Here is a 17,976-nt window from a genome sequence, read left to right as displayed (position 1 = left end):
ACCAAGATCCTTTCGCCTGTCCATTGACAATGTGACAATTCCACAAGGCGGCATGCAGAAGGGAAAACAAAGAACAGTATTGAACTGCGGTCGGTAATAATTCCATTGCCTTCTTTGTAGATCGAAGTGAAAGAGCGACGACGTTCAAGTCTGTGGAATGGAAGGGGCTTTCGGCAGGGTCCTTCCCGCCCGCCCACAAACAGCCGGGATGTTCGCTGAAATGTCACCGGCGCCTGCTTGGCGATGGGGAGCACTTCCTCCACCAGAGACGGGAACATTTGGGGGGAAAGCTCAGGGGTCACCTCCTTCTGGCCAATCAAGACGTGGCTTACCAAGCAATCCATCGCATTTGGTCGATACACCTATTGGAAAACGGGCCTAAGCCAACCTAAAACCGCCTTGACTGCGAGGTGAGACTTTGGACGAAGATGCCAGCTGTAAGGTGTTCGTTCTGCTGTGTGTACTTGGCTACCCAGGCGCGTTTCTCGATACGTGACAAGTGACGGGAACCTTCGCCAATTCCCACTGCAACTCGATCTCATCCTCTTTTGTGTAACTACCCGCTCGGTCCGAGCTTGCGGATTATCACAACCTTTTTCATCTTGTCTTGTCTCTCGGATTTCTCATGTGGCATTGAGCTTCCCTTTTCTGTATCTCTACTTCACCATTGTCCGCGAGACCCGTGAAAGACCGACCGCCATGAGCTGGCCCTACCGTTTCGTCGACCTCTCCAAGGAAGAGGTCCAGATCCGGAGACAGACCCTGGATCGCTATGGCAGCTATGCTCAATATTCAGCACTGACGCCAATCATCATTGCTTTGCTGTTTCGGCTCGGGGCATATCTCAGTCAACGGTGGCAGTCAGGAGGTTCATACGCGGCTGTTCCAGGCTCCCCCGAGCTGAAGACGAGAAGACAGAGCTGGAGCCACAGCTGGGACGCCACGATCAAGAAGTGGAAGTGGTGGCTCGCGGACGATGTCTACTTCATGGGGCAGCATTGGGGTCAGAAGGATCAATGGGTCTTTGGTCTGGCCTGGGCGGCATGGCTGCTGGTTTTGAGTGTGTTGGAGACGGGCGATGGTGAGTTGGGAATCCCCTCAATTGGTTGCCAAACACGATGAAACCCCAAATGTGACTTCGGAAACCACCCCTCAATAGGCTCTAGGGAACTTGACTGAAGTTGGGATTACATGCTCAAAAACACTATCATTCGGATTGACCAGAAATATCATGTTTCTAACCAGTTGTAGATTACCTCCATCTCACCAAACGCTTCGGCATCATCGCCGTTTCTCAGATCCCCTTTCAGTACCTACTGGCATTGAAGAGTTTCAGCCCCATCGCAAAGGCTTTCCGCACATCCCACGAGGAGCTCAACAAATGGCACCGCGTTCTCTCCCGCGTGACGCTATCCCTCCTTGTCCTCCACGCCGTGTTCTACCTGAACTTCTTCGTGGCCAAAGGCATCGTTCAGAAGCGCCTCTTTGCCCCCGTCGTCTTTGCCGGTGTCGTTGCGTTTGCAACCATGAACATGATGACCTCGACAGCGGCTGCCACCGTTCGCAGGTACTCGTACCGAGTCTTCTTCATCACCCATCTCATCGGTGCATTTGCTATTCCAGTCCTGGTGTTCTTCCACGCCAAGTCAGCACGGCTGTTTATGGTGAAGGCCATCATCGTCTTCCTCATTGACCTTACTGTCCGTCGTCTCCGGACTGTACAGGCTCTCTCAAAGGTTGAGACTATCCCTGGCACGAACCTGATCAAGATATCAGCTTCGATCCCTCGGCACAAGATCAATGCTTTCCACACGCGTCCGGGCTCCCACATCTACCTTAGCGTACCCGCCGCAGCACGACCTGGAGCTGGCCCTACATCTCCTGACGCAATGCTCTTTGAGTTTCTCTTCAACCCCTTCACCGTTGCATCCGTCGACGAGGATAACGGCAGCCTTACCCTGGTAGCTCGTCAGCTCGATGGTCCTCTTACACGACATCTCGGCCGTTTCGCAAACGCGGGCACCGGCATCGAAGACGGCAAGGTCCCGCTCTGCATCGAGGGCCCCTACGGTGCCGCATCCCTCCACTTTGACAAACTCACTGGCGACTCTGTCGATCGGTTCCTGTTGGTTGCCGGCGGCGTGGGTGCAACTTTCACAGTACCAATTTACCACGCCATCCTCCAAGACAACCCAAGCGCCAAGGTCGAACTCGTCTGGTCCGTCCGCGGCGCCAGCGACGCAACCTGGGCCACGGCCGCCGACAAGTCCGTCTCCAAGAGCGTCCTCGACGACCCCAACGTCCGCGTCTTCCTCACGGGCGAGGCCCTCAACTCAGATTCCACGGGTCCCATGGCCGGCCTTCCGTCCGAGACGAACGCTGAGGGCGAGATGGAGATGAGTTCCTTGCAGCGTGATCGGAGGCGGAACCGCCTCACAAGCGAGAGCAGTCGTAAGCATCCGGACTTGCGCAAGATTGTCGACGACTTCTTCAGGCAAGGGGCTGAGGAGAGAGTCGCGGTGCTGGTATGCGGGCCGGCGGAGATGGGACGGGAGGTGCGGGAGTATGTTGGCGCGTGGGTCATGAGGGGCCGGGACGTGGTGTGGCATAACGAGGCCTTTGGCTGGTGAGGGCCTGCATGTCTGTAGATTTGGGCGGTTTGAATTAATAGAAGGATAAGGCCGGGGCTACTGGGTTGGCGTTTCTGCTTTGGTGATTTATTGGTCTGCCCTAGAAATCATAGCTATTGTTCCAAATTCTTCGTCTCTTCCCCTGCCATGTGACAGTGTCCTGGTTTTCACGAACCAAAAGTGAGGTTTGCACAATATGATGAGGGGAAAGAATGTCATTTTATCTATTGCGAAACACGCTGCTAGGATGAAAGGCCTCCCCAAACGCCAGAAAATCGTAACTCAATGCTCATCCGTCATATCGCACACGTTCCTTGACCTCCTCCCAACAAGAGAGCCCTAATCAGCCCGCTTCTTGGAATCGCCAATATCTCCCGTATCCATATCCTTGCTCTTTACTCCGCCAATATCGCCATCGCCATCCTCCTCCTCCCAATCATCCACCTGGTTCTCATCCCAATTGTCCACTTCCTCCTCAAGCGACCTACCCCCATTGCTAGCACCTACATCAACACCAGCACCACCGTCCCTCGCACCACTAGCCTCAACAACACCAGTCTCATGTCCCTCACCAAGCTCCACATCCTCCTCATCCTCCCCCGGAACAGCCTGATACGTCTTTGTCCGGCGCTTGCGCTCCAACATACGCTTGTGGTACCACGAGCACAGTCCCACGCTCGCCAGAGACCCAACGACGTTGGCGACGATGTCGTAGAAGTCGAATTCGCGGCCGTTGGGGAGGAAGCCCTGGAGGAACTCGGAGCCGACGCCGAGGATGAAGGTGCAGACGGTCAGGGTGAGGTTGAGGGTGCGGCGGCGGTTGGTGTCGAGGATCCAGTAGAAGACGAGGGTGAGGAGGAAGAAGGTTGCAAAGTGGAGGACTTTGTCGTTTACGTATTGGCCTAGTTGGAGGGTTGTTAGGCCTGCGTAGCCTGCGACGAGGAGGAGGGCGAAGAAGACGCCTGGAGAGGAGGAGAGTGTTAGCGAGACCTGTCAACGGGTGGTTTGCGAGCTTGGGCTGGAGTTGGAGCTTGAATGAAGATGAAGTTGAGCTTGGGCTGGAGCTGAAGCTGAAATGGAGATGAAGCTGGGCTGGAGCTGGGGGCTACATAGTCCACTCGGCTCTGCGAGGAATCGATGGAGATCCAGAACCATGGGTGACTGCAGTTGAGACTCTTGACGTACCTGCAAAGGGCAAACGTATCCGCATATTGAAGAGACCTGCAGCAGCTCCTGCAGATGGTGTGATTGGTAGCTTGCGATGGTAGCTAAGGTAGCTAAGCTCTTGGAGTGTCTCGAAATAATTATGGGCGGCTCGAGTGATGGAGGTGGAGGTGTGTAAGGTCAGCTATTCGACAAGCTCGCAGAAGATGGTTGGTCGAAGATTCGTTGTTCTCAAGATGAGGAAAGGGCCAGGGTTGTTCGTAATGGGGTCGTCACAGACGAGGATGAGGTGTCCAGCTGGCCGGAGCTCCCAAGCGACTGGATCGGGGCGAGCGAGGGAGAGCTTTTTTTTTCCTGCTGCGGCCCTGCGGGAACGCGAAAATGGAGTTCAGCCCACTGACGGAAGGAGATGTGCAGTGGTGGCGCCCCAACCCCAGGCTTTACTGCGTACGGGGGGACCTCTTTCGAGGACAGGGGTAGGGCCCCGAGGATTTTGGAGCAAGATGGAGGGGGCCCGGTTTGGTCGGGTTCAGGTGGCCCGGGCGGAAGATGCCGTGGGCCGCAGTTGGTACTGTCGCGATATGGATGTCTGGGGGGGGACAGACGCGATGCGCGCCCGTGGATGCGGATGAGGTCACTGGGGGTGGGTGGAGGGAATTGAGGTGCACGGGATGATGTATAAAGGGAGGGAATTGAGATGTCTGGTGGTGTTGCGGAGAGTCGCTGGGGACTTTTCTGACATTTGCAACCTTCTGAAAATCACATAAGCATCACCACTCTGTTCGGCATTAAAGTACTTCCAAGCTCCCCCTCCCCCCAAATGCGAACTCTCTGTTGTTGTTGTTGTTGGTCCGCCTGCTGTGCTTTGGTGCCTGGGTGCGCTTCATGGCTCGTTGCTGACTGCGACTGGTTGGCTGGGGCCATCACGTGACAAAGACATACGCGATCCGATCGCTCAGCGCTGGGCCAAGGGGGGGAATTACGGTGGCCTCCGCTCGCGCCGTCGTCGGCATTGGAAGTTCATGTACCTGCATCCCGCAATCGCGGCACCCATCATCACCCCAGTGCACTTCATTTCTGGGTCCGAAAAAAGGTAGATGAATTGTCGAGCATACTGAGACCTCGAGAAATCATTTTTAAGTACATGCGACAGTCTTCGTGGTGGTCTGTGCTGCGTAACTCGGGGTCAACCAAGGTTCCGTGTACCGCTAGCAGCGGCCAACTCGCCGTCTTCAGGCAAGGGAAAAGTTCCATCGCGTACTTGCGTACGAGCCTCTCCAAATCCTCAACCTCACCTCTCGGAACCACCCAAAAGACCCCCTATTGCAATCCATCAATACACAACAACCACAACCCGTCACGTCTCCGAATCCTTCAGGTCATCTCTATCGATGTCGCTCTATCTACTGATGCGCTCATAACGACCCTTTGCCGCCCGGACTCGGTCCCTGACGAGCGCATTTCCTTGCGCATGGCGACACGCCGCCCACCTGTCGCTATCATCAATCCGGGCACAAAATGTCCCTCCCCAATGGCCACCACGCATGGCAGCCGCCGTCCCTTCATCACCAACCGTCTAGTCGCCTGTTCCATCAACTTGATGATGGTCCTGCGCGAAACGGAACCCCCGTCGACCATTCAATGTCCTTGATGCCTGAGGCACAACCTGATATTGAAGAGGAACGACGACGCGCCTTGTTCAAAGATCTCTATCACAAGAGCGAGGCAAAGATCTCGCTGCTGTTCGCTGACGACGGATCATACAACTATCCCGCCATCGATGCGCTGCGCCGCCTCTCCGCCCCCTCCCCCTCCATCTTACCCCCTACCACCGACCATGCGCCGATCCAAGAGCCTCCATTAAAGAAGGCCAAGCGGGTTATCGACGAAGACGATTACGGCGATGACGATGACGAGGATGAAGAAGACGCGACCGCCGCCGATTCGAGTAAACCCGCGAACGGCATTGCGGCCGCGGGCGCCGGCTCGCTGCTCTCCCCCTCAAAGTCCGGAAGTTCGCCCGTGCACTCCGTCAGCTCCCCCGGCAAGCTCCTCGAGAAACTCAAACAGGCCGACAGATCCGGAGACAGCGCCAAAACGAGCGAAGATGCGCGCAAGCAGCTGGAAGAGGCGCGTAACGCGACCGAAGAAGCGGCGAGACGGAGCTTCCATACTATATTCTATACCCTGGAAAACGACCGGACTGCTATGCTGGAGCAGCAGCAGCTGGAGGAATCCGAAAAACAATTGCAGGCCGAGATGGAAAATAACAACAACCATAGCCAGACAAATGGCGCCCAGGCCGAAAACCATGGGTCGCTCAGCAGCGCCAACCTGGGCGCGTCGAGTTTGACCCTCAAGCACTTGATTGCGAGGATAGACATGAAACGCGACCAGGTTCGCGCCTCTGACGCCGAATTGCGATCGCTCATGAACGAAGTACGGAAAAACCGAAGTAAATGGGCCAGTGAGGAAAACGTCAACCAAGAAGAGTTGTACGAGGCCCTTGAGAAGGTCTTGACGGAGCTGAAGGCACATACGGAATACTCAACGCCCTTTCTGCAGAGGGTGAACAAGAGGGATGCGCCGGATTACTATAACCGTAAGTTGTTCCTAGGCAGACAAGTTCGATCCGGATTGGCTAACCGCCCTCGGCACAATGCAGTCATCAAGCAGCCAATGGACATGGGATCTATGACCAAGAAGATCAAGTCCCTCACCTACAAATCGAAGGCGGATTTCGTCACCGACCTTAACCTGATATGGGACAACTGCCTGCGATACAACCAAGATATGGGACACCCTCTCCGACGGATGGCCAATGGCATGAGGAAAGAGGCCGAGAAGCTGATTCCTCTCATTCCGGACCTCGTCATCCGTCCGCGAGCCGAGGTCGAGGCAGAAGAGCGCCGTAAACAGAATGGCGGCGAGGAAGATGGTGGTGACGACTCGGACGATGAGCCGATAATGTCATCTCGCGGTCGTACTGCCGGAACCAAGGGCGCCAAGTCTCGGAAACAACCTACCGATCAGAAGGAGGGTACTCCCAGCGTTGACCAGAAGCCGGTGCTGCAGCTTAATGGCCTGCTTGCTAAGGGCAGAGAAGGCTCTGAGGCAGTCGACGGTAGTGGATTCGGCACACCCATCGCTGGTTCCGCAACTCCTGGCGGCGTCAATGGGCACTCAGGCATTGGAAGCAACGCCGATGCCATGGATATCGACGGGCCCACGTTGAACGGCATGGCCTTGGGACAGGCTCTCAACGAGGCTGCAGAACAGGCCTACGAGGACGACGAGTACAAGATCTGGAAGCAAGTTACGAAGAAAGACCGCGCACTCATCGCCAAGGAAAGGTATCAGCTTTTCAAGGACAACAAGCTCAACACCGACGCTCCTGCTCTGCTACGAAACAAGGCCGGTATTCGGTGGTATTTGAGAGGGCAAAAAGAAGCCGAGACACTAGGTGTCATTGGCCAAGCTCAGGCCGACTCATCTGCTATCGCTGCTAAAGAAGCTGCGAAGCCTGCCGAAACTCTTGCAGAGGGCATGGAAGGAGAAGAGGAGAAGATTGTACCCGCGTACTACGAACCTCTGACGGTCCTCCCAGACATCCAACCGAAGCTGCAGTGGATCGAGGATGGTGAGGGCCACGTCATCAATCAGCATGAGGAATATCTCCGTATGATTCCCGAAGGTCACTTCAAGGCACCCAAGAGCAAATTTGCCAGCAAGATCGACAGCAACATTCATCAGATCCAGGAGACGAGGAAACTGTCGAGCAAGATCGGCGTGATTAAGCAGATGCAGATCCAGACTCAGGTATATACAGGTGTCGCCGGCAGGTGGATAAGTCTTCTAACTCGTGTTTTCTAGGTTTACAACAACCAATTTCCCAAGTCCAACTACGAATCTTTTATAGAGCAGGATGCCGAGCCATCTTTCATCGCAGATGATGGTCCCGTCATTGCACCAGAGACTTGCCGTAGTGCATTGCAGCGCTCTGTAGCCAAGATCCTCTACCACACCGGTTTCGAAGAGCTTCAGCCCTCAGCCATCGACACCATGACCAGCTTAGCATCCGACTACTTTGAGAAGATCATCAAAACCTTCAACGTGTATCGCGAGGCGGAGAAGATCGAGGCACCTGCAATCCGTGCCGAGGGAAGCTCTCGATTCCAGTCACGCTTCACTCCCGAGGAAATTATCTTGCACACGCTCGACGAGAATGGATGCGACCTGTTCAGTCTGGAGTCTTACGCTAAGGACGAAGTCGACCGACTCAGCTCGAAGCTTGGCGGTATCCACGAACGTATGAAGTTCCATCTTACCGAGCTTTTGCGGCCCGCCCTCACCCAGGAGGCCGGACAAGATGGTGTTGGTGCCTTCAAAGATGGTAGCGAGCAGTTCGTTAGTGGTGACTTCGCTGAGGACCTCGGCGAAGACTTCTTTGGTTTCAAGGCCCTGGGTCTGGACAAGGAGATGGGTCTTGATATGCTCTCGGTTCCTCTCCACTTGCTCCAGTCTCGTGTTCGCAACCAATTCCAGATGCAGACCCAGACGGTTGGCACGGAGGTCACTGACCTCTTCGACTCCTTGCCGCCTGTTGAGCCCATCACGACGGAGAACATCCACGGCCAGATTGGTCTCGTCAAGAACTTCTTCCTGGCCAAGCTGCACGCTAATGGCGATACGCCCCTGGTCGAAGACGAAGAGCTGCCTGTTAAGCAGAGGCGGCCCAGACCCCGTCTTGGTGCATCTGGAAAGATCGTCTCGCCGCAGAAGCGGCCGCCCAAGGAGCAAATTGCCCTTGCCAAGAAGAAGAAGAAGATGGAATTGGCGGCGCAAGCCAACAAGGACGTCAATGCTTCACCGGAGAAGAAGGGCGAGACTACGCCGGCGAAGAAGGTCAAGCACGCCAACATCAACGGCTCCGGGCCCAACCCAGCGGCGATCGCGCTGCCTTCAAGCATGGAGCGGAACGAGAGCATGCAAAGCCAGGGCAACACCAGTCAGACCGACAAGGACGAGCCCATGGGTATGATGAGTCCCGAGAGCATTGAGAGATGAGTGACAGGGACGCCATGACACTCGATTTCTCACCTATATATACCCGTTCCACATATACCAACATGGCGGCTTGCTGGTGATCTTGTCAGCGAGTGCCCAGTGGAACGGAGTTTTCATTACCACCCTTTCAGAAGCATGTCGCGGAAGCGTTCGAGTCAGCTTCTGCATTCGTCCGAAGCAGTCTCTTTGCATCACCAATCCTCAGACATTGCTTGGTATCATACAACTCTTCAATATACGTTTTTGATCCACACCCCTTTTTCATTTTCAACAAACATCCCTCGGCGTTGAGTTTGGATCGTCGTTTCATCGTACGGGAAAGGGAAGATATAATGCTGCACAAAGAAAAAAAAAACCCGAATTACATAGCTCGGCGCGGCTATTCACTAAGAAGACTGGGATACCCAAAAAGCCAACAAAGTGGCGGTCATTCATGGGGGAGGTCGTTTATCAGATGAGACCGGAGATGAACGGTCTGGTTTCTTGTCATTTTTTCAACAGTGGAAGGGGTGGGTTTGAAGTTTTCTTGTCCGTTGGCGGTACTGCAGCGCGGGAGATATTCCGCCTCGGACTGGAGAAGAAGGGCTGGGTAGTTTTTATTTGGTCAACGACGTTTTTCAACTCATCTCGTATAGTGCAGAGGACAGGACCGCCACCCTTCGTTATGGAAAGGCGGAAGAAGTTCAGGAGGCTTATCTCTTTTGCTTTCTTGTTGTTTCGGGATGAGGGCGAGGGATCAAGAAGGCTCTGGAACTTGGACAGATTATGGGATGGGGACCGGCCATCCGCAAAGTCTACCTTTCATGACAGCATTTTGGTTGATCACCTCCATGATTCCTCCCTCATCTTAGGTTTTTGGAGGCTTCCATGGCATGCGTATGCGTATCAAGTTATTGCTTGTAAGATTGTTGAAGGGGAATGCTGGGGGTGGATGCGTGCATGCTGTCTAGGGTTCTACCTCGTTCTTCTCTCTTTGAGTTTGTTGATACGTATGCGATGCGATGCGATGCCCGCTTGGAGTTGATAGATGGCGTGTTTTTTGTTCACCAGTCGTAGTAGTTTAGTTTTTTTTTCTTGTAGTAGAGCCGCTGCTGTTGGGCTGAGAATCGAAATCGAAATGAAAACATGATCAATGATTTGATGTTTTTCCGTGGTGTGATGTAGTATGAGTATTGATGTCTTCGTCTGGGTATTGCCTTAGTGCTGAGCCAACTCGGAGTTGAAGGAGGTTTACGTTCATGCCATATCGCAGTCAAGGACATCGGAATCCGGATTCGGGAACACGAAAAGCACGGGTTCAGGAGAGGTATTGTGTTGCTATCAAGGGGCGGTTACGCCAGTCTCTAGCAGGTCAAGAGCACTGTGTTTATGACGGTATCATCCCTCGCCAGCAAATCTATCCCTCTGGCTCTATCGCCCACGGCTCTACACCGCTCAAACCGTCTGCTCTACGCAGAAATAAAAAGAGACCAAGAACCGCGCGGTCACGGGACAGAATATTCTAAGAAGCCCTCCCGTCTTCGCAGCCGTAGTCTTGGAACTGTTGAGAACGACAAAGAGCTTGCCCTTGAACACGGATCATATCCGGATGGAGTTGTCTAACTGTCTCTATGTGATTCATATAACTTGACTGAGCAAGCTTTATGGCGATTGTGCTTTCTGCGTTGGCATCTCTGGGCTTCTGAGCTGCTACGATGATGTCCGGCACTAGTTTCCTGTCCTTCTTCGCTCATGGGGTAGATCATAAGCCCCGTCAACTTGGCGTCCAATCAGTATCGGGTGGTACGATGGAACCTTCGGGTGCTGATATCAGCAATTTCTAGGCATATCATCATAAGCAGGCTCAAGAAAGATGTCAATGTATCAAGTTGCTGACAGCGCGAGGCCGAATTTTGAGTCGGTACTCGTCGTGTCTTGGTATCAACTGCATCTACGATAGGCCCTACGATGAGGCAAGGGGGCCTCGTCATACCCAGAAAAAGATGTGTCCAGCGAGCGTACGTGGGTTTGGGTTCGAATGATGATTGAGGCAAGACTCTTATGGCGTGTGTAGCAGGACTAGCTAGATTTTGGCTCGTCTTCGGTCTTCGTCAGGTGCTGACCCCTGACTATCACGGTAACAGACAGCGGCACGCCGCATTTGCTGTACTTTTCCATGAGCACGAGATGCTCCTGTGTCGTACGCTTGTGGAAGGGCATCCGTCAGCTCCACAGAGCTCAGCGAGGCAGGCAAGGAGTCTGTCTCGAGACGTTGAAGGCCTTCGAGACCCCCTTAGAGTCGTGTCCGTCCAGTACCCAGGCTGTCTTCCTCCGACGTCGACTTCTCGATCTGAATCCCCAATGTGTCCCCCGTAGTATGGTATTCTTCCTCATTTCATTCTTGAGTTTGGTTGGGCTGAGATGGTTCGTATCGTGCGTGGAATGATCGTCAGGGGCGGCGAGCATGAGGTCTTTGGCAGCGGGGCTTAGGTGCTCGAAAGAGCCGTGACTTTATGGCAAAGTTCGATGTTTGGTCTTCAAAGATGCCATGGTCAGCACGTTCGAAACAACTGACAGGAATGCTGAAGGTGTGAAGTGATACTTGGGGACGAGGACGGTGGTATCTGTCCCGGAAACGGAATCAGCGGTGACCCTGTAGCTGGGAATACTTGCTATTGCAACCGATCTTCTCATTTCAAAGATGCCCAGCCGAGCCACGGGGTATGGGAATCCCACCGGTCCACAACATGGCTTGATGGATTGATGGCGACGCAAATTTGCCACACCACTCCCTGACACCACCGAGAGGGACACGTCGAGCCACAACCGGTGGCATCCTGTGACTGAAAAGAATCGTTTTTCGCTAGAATTTCTCGCAAGAACTACGGCCTGCTGTGTCACTTGATACATCAAGTCTGCGCACAGGTAGACGAATCGAGCGGGGCCTATGATCAACGGGAGAATTTATGCTGTCTTGGAACTGGCTAGTCGCATGGTACATCCTGAGGAGACGGTCATATGCAATGAGACTTCTGTATGCAATATGTGAAGTCAATCGGTCGGGTGAATTAATGGTATTGGTATCTTCTACGAATAATCAACGCATTCTTCTTCCTCGCACGTCGTCAAAGCCTTGACATCAGGAACCGCTAATTGTGATTCGGCCATGACCAGCATCAGCTTCTTATGAAACAAAGACTCTGGCCAACCAATAAGCAAAAGAGCTTTCTGAAGAGAACGCAGTACGTCCCTGGCTCCCAGAAGCATGCTATTGCATCCGGGTTGCAAACTAGAAAGCCACGTGTTGCAAGCCAGGATGTCGATGAGAGCATCGGCAATACGAAAGACTTTTAGCTCCTATTGAGCAAGAAACAAGGGGTAAACCAGTCAGCGGTCTCGAAGGGGCCAGAACCTCGGTAAGTCTACGTGCGTGAAATAACTTACTAGTCCATATCCGTGGGTCCTAATGGCCTGCTGAGAAACAGACCCGAGCAGGCGCATGGTCTCGTGAGCAACCTTGGCGGGCTTCAACATGGAGAGCATTGCATCGTCCATGCGGCTAGACATCTGGTAGTGGCTCAGGGCGAACTGCCACCAGAGGATGTGGATCCAGTTCCCCGTCATCAGCACGTTGACTCGCTGCGTCTCTGGGAGGTAGGGGGCCAGGGTCGAGAAGTCTTGCTTGGCCATGGCCGAGAGGGCGCTGTAGAGGTTTTCGGCTGCGTTGGAGTCGGGGGGGACTCCCCCTCTGTCTGCCGCTACGATTATGTTGTCGTCGAGGAGGGTGAAGAGTTGAGCGAGGAGTTGGAAGGAAGCGTCTACTTCGCCGGCTCCTTGGATGTGAAATTCGGAAAGCGGAAAAGTCTGGATCGGCTTGAGGCATGGTGGGAAACAATTCTGGACGCAGAAGGTTCTGTTTCTTCTCTGTTAGCTATTCGACCCTCTCTAAAGAGAAGTCTGATCGACTGAAACCGACATACGTAGTATAAATAGGAATAAGACTCACCTCTCTGTCACGAACACCAGCCAGAAGATGCGTAAGAGCAATTCTCTTTGTTCCTCTTCGAGACTGACCAGGATTTCTGGACGGTGCAGGCTTTGCAGATGTAACTGAGCAATCGCCTCGTGTAAGTATACTGTAGCTATTCTGATGCGTTCTGTATTGGCAAAGTAAACGTGTAGGAAGAACGCAGTCAGTAGGGACTCCGTTGTGTCTTCCTTGTAGTGAGTGCTTTGATGATGCTGGTTGCTCAAATTATGCGAGCGTTGAGCATGATGTGCAAAGCTTTCTGCGACATTGTTGTCATCGGAGACCAGATTATGCTACTTGGAAAGCCGCAGTTGAGATAGTCGTAACTGCACAATTACCGTAGCACATATGGCTCCAGCTAATGCCCATGCATCGTGATCATCCAGCGAACCACTGATGCGGGACTTGAGTGATTCCACGTTGACGACGGGCCAAACACATGTTAGATGGTCTCGAAACTTATCCAAGTATTCGATGTAAACCTGCAAAGATTTTTGCTGGGTAGCACTCTCGTTCTCCACACCGGAAGTTGACGGTGATCTGGGACTTTGCGTCGAGCCACGGTCCGGAAGAAGGAGGCTTGATCGATTCTGTCGAATCTGTTCTTGGTAGTTTACCACCTTGTGTGTAGTGCTCGATCGAGGTCCTTTCGGTCCTCTCTTCCGCGAAATCCGAAGAAACGTGCATTCCACTGATCTTTTTCGGCATTCGTTGCAGGGTGGACTGCTTCCTTGTAAGTGGCATCGTACTCACCGAAGCGAGCATCCATCACAAGGATAGTTCGTACGCTTCTTTCCTTTCTCCATCTTCCGGTTTCGAAGGCGATGACTGCATGAGATCTCGGAAAAGTGAGTTATGAGAGTAGCCGACTCTGGTTTCAAATCTGAAGGACTGCAGTTGTCTCTCCTAAATACCATTTCAGGCGAATAAGTCAAGCGACTCTTGTGGGGTACGGATACCCGGACTCGGATTTCCTTTTTCTGCCCATCGGCTCCGGGGCCCCTCTATGTCAAGGTCACCGGATTTCATGGGTAGTCAAAAATTCCACGAGAATTTAACCGGGCACAAGAGTCTTGGCCTTGTCGCTTGAACTTTTCGCTTGAAATATCCCCGGACCAACCCGCATTATCCACATGGAACCAACACTACGGCCCTTGACGGCTAGGTTGTCCGAGACCCGAGTCTAGAAGCACCTGATTGCCACAGAAAAAGTTGCAAGTCGGTGGAAGCCATTTAAGACTGCGTCCGATCAAGAACTACGGATGCGGGTAACGCATGGGATGATGTTGACGCTAGCCAAATGTTTCTGGGGAAGGGCATGTCGGTGATTTTTCTCACGGGAGTCAACCCACGCGAGAAAGTGGCATCAAGATAAATAGTTCTTCATAGTCCCGAATTCGGACATAGGTTCCCCAGATTTCCCCAGACTCTACTGCACCTCTCTCCATCTTTTCCTGTCATCTTATCAGCTGTCGAGAGTCTGTGCTGTCAATGGCGCCCACCCCCGGTCAACGTCGAGACTGCGAATGCACTCACGGATCCGAGTGCTGCAGAGAAACACCACAAGCATGAGTCGGTACTTCTGGATCATGTAGCCCACGATGCTCAAGCGGCGACAGAAGGCCAAAAGAACATGTCGGTTATGGAGTCCTTCCGGGCATATCCGAAGTCTGTGGCGTTCTCAATGGTCCTCCCCCTCTGCATTGTCATGGAGGCCTACGATACTTCTCTGATTGACAACTTTTACGGCTTGCCGCAATTCCGTCGACGATTTGGAGTACGTTTGGAGAACGGTGACTATCAACTTACATCAACATGGCAGTCGGGTTTGCAAAACGCTACTCAAGTTGGTCAGATGATTGGACTCTTCATCGGTGGTATTGTCGCGGAACGCTATGGATACAAGAAGACTTTCCTCGGCGCCCTGGTATTGAACATCGCTTTCATCTTCCGTTTCTTCTTTGCGCAGAATATCGGCTACCTTCTTGCAGGAGGTCTGCTTTGTGGCCTCCCTTGGGGTGCTTTCCAAGCTTTGACGACAACATACGCCGCCGACGTTACGCCTATGGCCCTTCGACCAATTATGACGACTTATACAAACATGTGTTGGGTCATCGGACAGTTTATCGGCACCGGCGTCCTTCGAGGACTTCTTTCCCGCCCCGACGACTGGGCTTGGCGTATTCCCTACGCCATCCAATGGGTGTTCCCTCTGCCCATCATGGTTGGCGTTATTCTCGCTCCCGAGAGCCCGACTTGGCTGGTTCGCAAAGGACGTCTGACCGATGCTCGCAACGCTCTTCGACGCCTGGCGAGTTCTTCGACAACTGATGCCCAGCTTGACGTCAGCATCGCCATGATTGCCCACACGAACGAGATGGAGAGGCTGAACTCGGAGGGAACGTCATACATCGACTGCTTCCGTGGAACCAACCTTCGTCGCACAATGATTGCCTACTTCGTCTGGGTGGGACAGGTTGCTTGTGGTGTTTGGTTCGGTGGCAACGTCATCTACTTCCTGCAACAAGCTGGCTTCGACTCGGACAACTCTTTCAGCTTTGGTCTGAGAGATAGCGCCATCGCCATCGTCGGCACCTTTCTGTCTTGGTTCCTCCTTCCACACGTTGGGCGCCGCACGTTATACGTCGTTGGTCTCTGCATCATGTTCACCGTATTAGTGACCGTTGGCGGCATGGGCATTCCGGATCCTCGTCCGGATCTAGGCTGGGCATCCGGTGCCTTGTTGATGGTCTTCGTCATCACCTACGACATGACTGTCGGACCAACTTGCTACTGTCTAGTCGCAGAGATCCCTTCCACCCGGCTCAGAATCAAGACAGTTGCCATTGCCCGCAACACCTATCTTCTGGCTAGCATCGGTGCCAACTTCTTGAACCCACCCATCATCAACCCCAGCGCCTGGAATCTGAGAGGAAAGGGAGGTTTTATCTGGGCAGGGATCTGCTTCTGCGAACTGGTGTGGGCGTACTTTTGTCTACCTGAACCAAAGGGACGCTCACCAGCTGAGCTTGAAATGCTGTTCGAGAACCGCGTGAGTGCCCGCAACTTTGCCCAGGCCAAGGTGGAAGTGTTTGCAGACAATGTGGAGAGGGATGAAAAGCACGATGGGCCGGTGGCAGTCACGATTGAGGGCCTCTAAGTACTTAGAAGAAGTCTAGTAGTCATTCACAATGGTCACTTCCAATGATTCAAACAACTATTACGGCCATGACACTCAATTGAAGTGCAGTAAGAAGCAGTGTCGTCGGATAACCAAGCTAATGTAACAGAACCAAACATCGTGACCCATGATTCCATGAAACAATCAAACGCCTTAGAACAGGTTACCATTCCAGAACTCCGACCCAATATCTCCGCAGGGTATCATATCCGAGAACTCTTCCAACGATAGACAACTGTCCACAAGCGAAGAGGCACGGGCTCTATAGCTTAGAAGAGTGTCACTGACAGACACCCACGTCTAATTACGCAGTGTGGTGATCTGCAACGTTCACTTCTTGCCTTGAGGTCGGCGCCCGATACGCGCGACCTCTCCATCCGCCAGCCGCTGCTTGGATTGTTGCTGCTGCTACAGGCTGGGGCTTTTCGAGCCGCTGGTGCTCTTAGGAGTCACCAGCCTCGTTCTCTTTGAACCACGGGCTTCGCCCTCGTGTTTTTCACTCCCTTCGCGTCTTCTCTTGGTAGAAAGGAGAGACTTGGGCACGTCCTTCTTGGGTGTGGGTGTATTCTTGGTCGAATGCTTGACTGGCTTCCCCGGAGAGTGAGGAGAAGCGGGTGTGTTGGTTTTCGAGTTGTCCTTTTTCGGTGCTTATTTAGATTGTGTGGGCATCAAGAAGAAAATCTCTGGAATGTATCTCTTGATGTCCTCAAACCATATAGAGAACATTCTCTTGAGAGACTTCTGCTGTCCTTGCTTGTTGTACTGATTGAAGCAGTTTGCCTCGCGATAGTACTCTTCGATGAGGTCGATGCGCTCCTCGAGAGGAATTTGATGAATGACGGATGTTTTAGGTCGAATGAACTGATTAACAAAGCCCTCGAATACACGCGAGTGAGCGGCAATGGGGAAGTAATCTTCACTTCCGGTATCTTTTGTCTTATTGGCAAGCTTTCCCGCGAGGCAGGTAAGAGCCATACGTTGTTGGCAAAGGGCACTGTATGAGAACTCAGGGGAAGACATCTTGAGTGGTAAATAAGATGTGTTTGTCTGTTGAGAAGAGGTGGAGTCTTGTATGCGAGAGGTGCTTGTATGATGCGAAGAGAAGTATGGTATGTTCAAGAAGAGAATTTGCAGAACGCAGACAAGTGTATGCAATGAAGAAGAGTGTGGTGGATGCCGAGCGAAGAGATTGAGAATCCTTGGGGGGAGAAGGGCGGTTTATATTAGTTTATGGGGGAGGACCGCAACGGTCTAAGTACTCAAGACTCGATCTTGATATCGGAACAAGCAAGCTCCAGTACAGTACCTCCTCGATAGAGTCTGCGATGTTGAGCAGATCATTGGCTAACCGGGGACTCTGCAACACCCCGGTGCTCATTGAGTTAGGAGTTCCAGTGGTTCTGTGCCAAACAGGTGCCGGAGATACGTTTTGAAGACTCTAAACCGGGATATTATCTTGAGAACGTATCTCCAGAACCATTCTGACTGCTCTCAGCCACGGTAGAGCGGCGGAGATATGTTGGGGACGATATCACGGTCCACGGGGCTCAGTCGACCTGGAACTCAAGGTTTACGCCACCAAGCATGACCCCGCACCTTAACCAAGTGTTTGGTCAGGCACCTGGCAGCGTTCTAGAGGCCATACTTTTGCTCGTGGAGAGCAACATTCTGACATAGGTAGACTGTATGAGCAGCCAACGATAATGCTAAGTGTGCCATATTCGTCATGCGCATCAAGTAAAACAAGAGAGTTCCTGAACTAGAGTACACTAAAGCATATAATTTCACGATGAGAGAGCATAGGGAATCCAAGGTGAGCAGTGCCTGCTGTCATACAAACTGCTTGTCTCGCCATGGCCCATCACTATCTAGAGAAGAACTTCTGGTCGGTGACCTGGCTGGGGGAAGTGAAGGACCTGTAGCCT

The 17,976-nt window shown here is 52.9% G+C and overlaps 7 protein-coding genes across 7 annotated transcripts; 4 read left to right on the top strand and 3 right to left on the bottom strand.

Moving 5' to 3' along the window:
• The first annotated feature begins 417 nt into the window (after positions 1-417).
• BDP81DRAFT_422931 (ferric reductase like transmembrane component) lies at positions 418-2,756 on the top strand. Its single transcript, XM_060590034.1, has 2 exons — positions 418-1,081; positions 1,252-2,756. Exons 1-2 carry the CDS (start codon positions 700-702, stop codon positions 2,628-2,630), a joined length of 1,761 nt encoding a protein of 586 aa, XP_060447503.1. The 5' UTR covers positions 418-699; the 3' UTR covers positions 2,631-2,756.
• A 213-nt stretch (positions 2,757-2,969) lies between these two features.
• BDP81DRAFT_314934 (VanZ like family protein) lies at positions 2,970-3,840 on the bottom strand (the record flags this gene model as incomplete). Its single annotated transcript, XM_060584046.1, has 2 exons — positions 2,970-3,592; positions 3,816-3,840. 2 exons carry the CDS (start codon positions 3,838-3,840, stop codon positions 2,970-2,972), a joined length of 648 nt encoding a protein of 215 aa, XP_060447502.1.
• Positions 3,782-4,580, top strand: BDP81DRAFT_193225 (uncharacterized protein). Its single transcript, XM_060582441.1, has one exon. It carries the CDS (start codon positions 3,953-3,955, stop codon positions 4,424-4,426), a length of 474 nt encoding a protein of 157 aa, XP_060447501.1. The 5' UTR covers positions 3,782-3,952; the 3' UTR covers positions 4,427-4,580.
• A 732-nt stretch (positions 4,581-5,312) lies between these two features.
• On the top strand, positions 5,313-8,861 carry BDP81DRAFT_315530 (uncharacterized protein; the record flags this gene model as incomplete). Its single annotated transcript, XM_060584095.1, has 3 exons — positions 5,313-6,396; positions 6,460-7,613; positions 7,668-8,861. The coding sequence occupies 3 exons, from the start codon at positions 5,313-5,315 to the stop codon at positions 8,859-8,861; spliced, it is 3,432 nt and encodes a 1,143-aa protein (XP_060447500.1).
• A 3,039-nt stretch (positions 8,862-11,900) lies between these two features.
• BDP81DRAFT_479917 (uncharacterized protein) lies at positions 11,901-13,676 on the bottom strand (the record flags this gene model as incomplete). Its single annotated transcript, XM_060594907.1, has 5 exons — positions 11,901-12,197; positions 12,285-12,753; positions 12,847-13,163; positions 13,209-13,449; positions 13,624-13,676. The coding sequence occupies 5 exons, from the start codon at positions 13,674-13,676 to the stop codon at positions 11,928-11,930; spliced, it is 1,350 nt and encodes a 449-aa protein (XP_060447499.1). The 3' UTR covers positions 11,901-11,927.
• A 550-nt stretch (positions 13,677-14,226) lies between these two features.
• BDP81DRAFT_422923 (general substrate transporter) lies at positions 14,227-16,097 on the top strand. Its single transcript, XM_060590033.1, has one exon. It carries the CDS (start codon positions 14,504-14,506, stop codon positions 16,028-16,030), a length of 1,527 nt encoding a protein of 508 aa, XP_060447498.1. The 5' UTR covers positions 14,227-14,503; the 3' UTR covers positions 16,031-16,097.
• A 602-nt stretch (positions 16,098-16,699) lies between these two features.
• Positions 16,700-17,071, bottom strand: BDP81DRAFT_392289 (uncharacterized protein; the record flags this gene model as incomplete). The annotated part of the gene is made up of 1 exon (XM_060587689.1): positions 16,700-17,071. The coding sequence occupies one exon, from the start codon at positions 17,069-17,071 to the stop codon at positions 16,700-16,702; it is 372 nt and encodes a 123-aa protein (XP_060447497.1).
• Between the last annotated feature and the right edge of the window lie 905 nt (positions 17,072-17,976).

The sequence above is a fragment of the Colletotrichum phormii genome (genome assembly GCF_030913505.1).
Source record: "Colletotrichum phormii strain CBS 102054 chromosome Unknown BDP81scaffold_6, whole genome shotgun sequence".
Lineage (NCBI taxonomy): Eukaryota > Fungi > Ascomycota > Sordariomycetes > Glomerellales > Glomerellaceae > Colletotrichum > Colletotrichum phormii.
The sequence above is the reverse complement of the archived record's forward strand: the minus strand, read 5'-3'. Positions and strand labels throughout refer to the sequence as shown.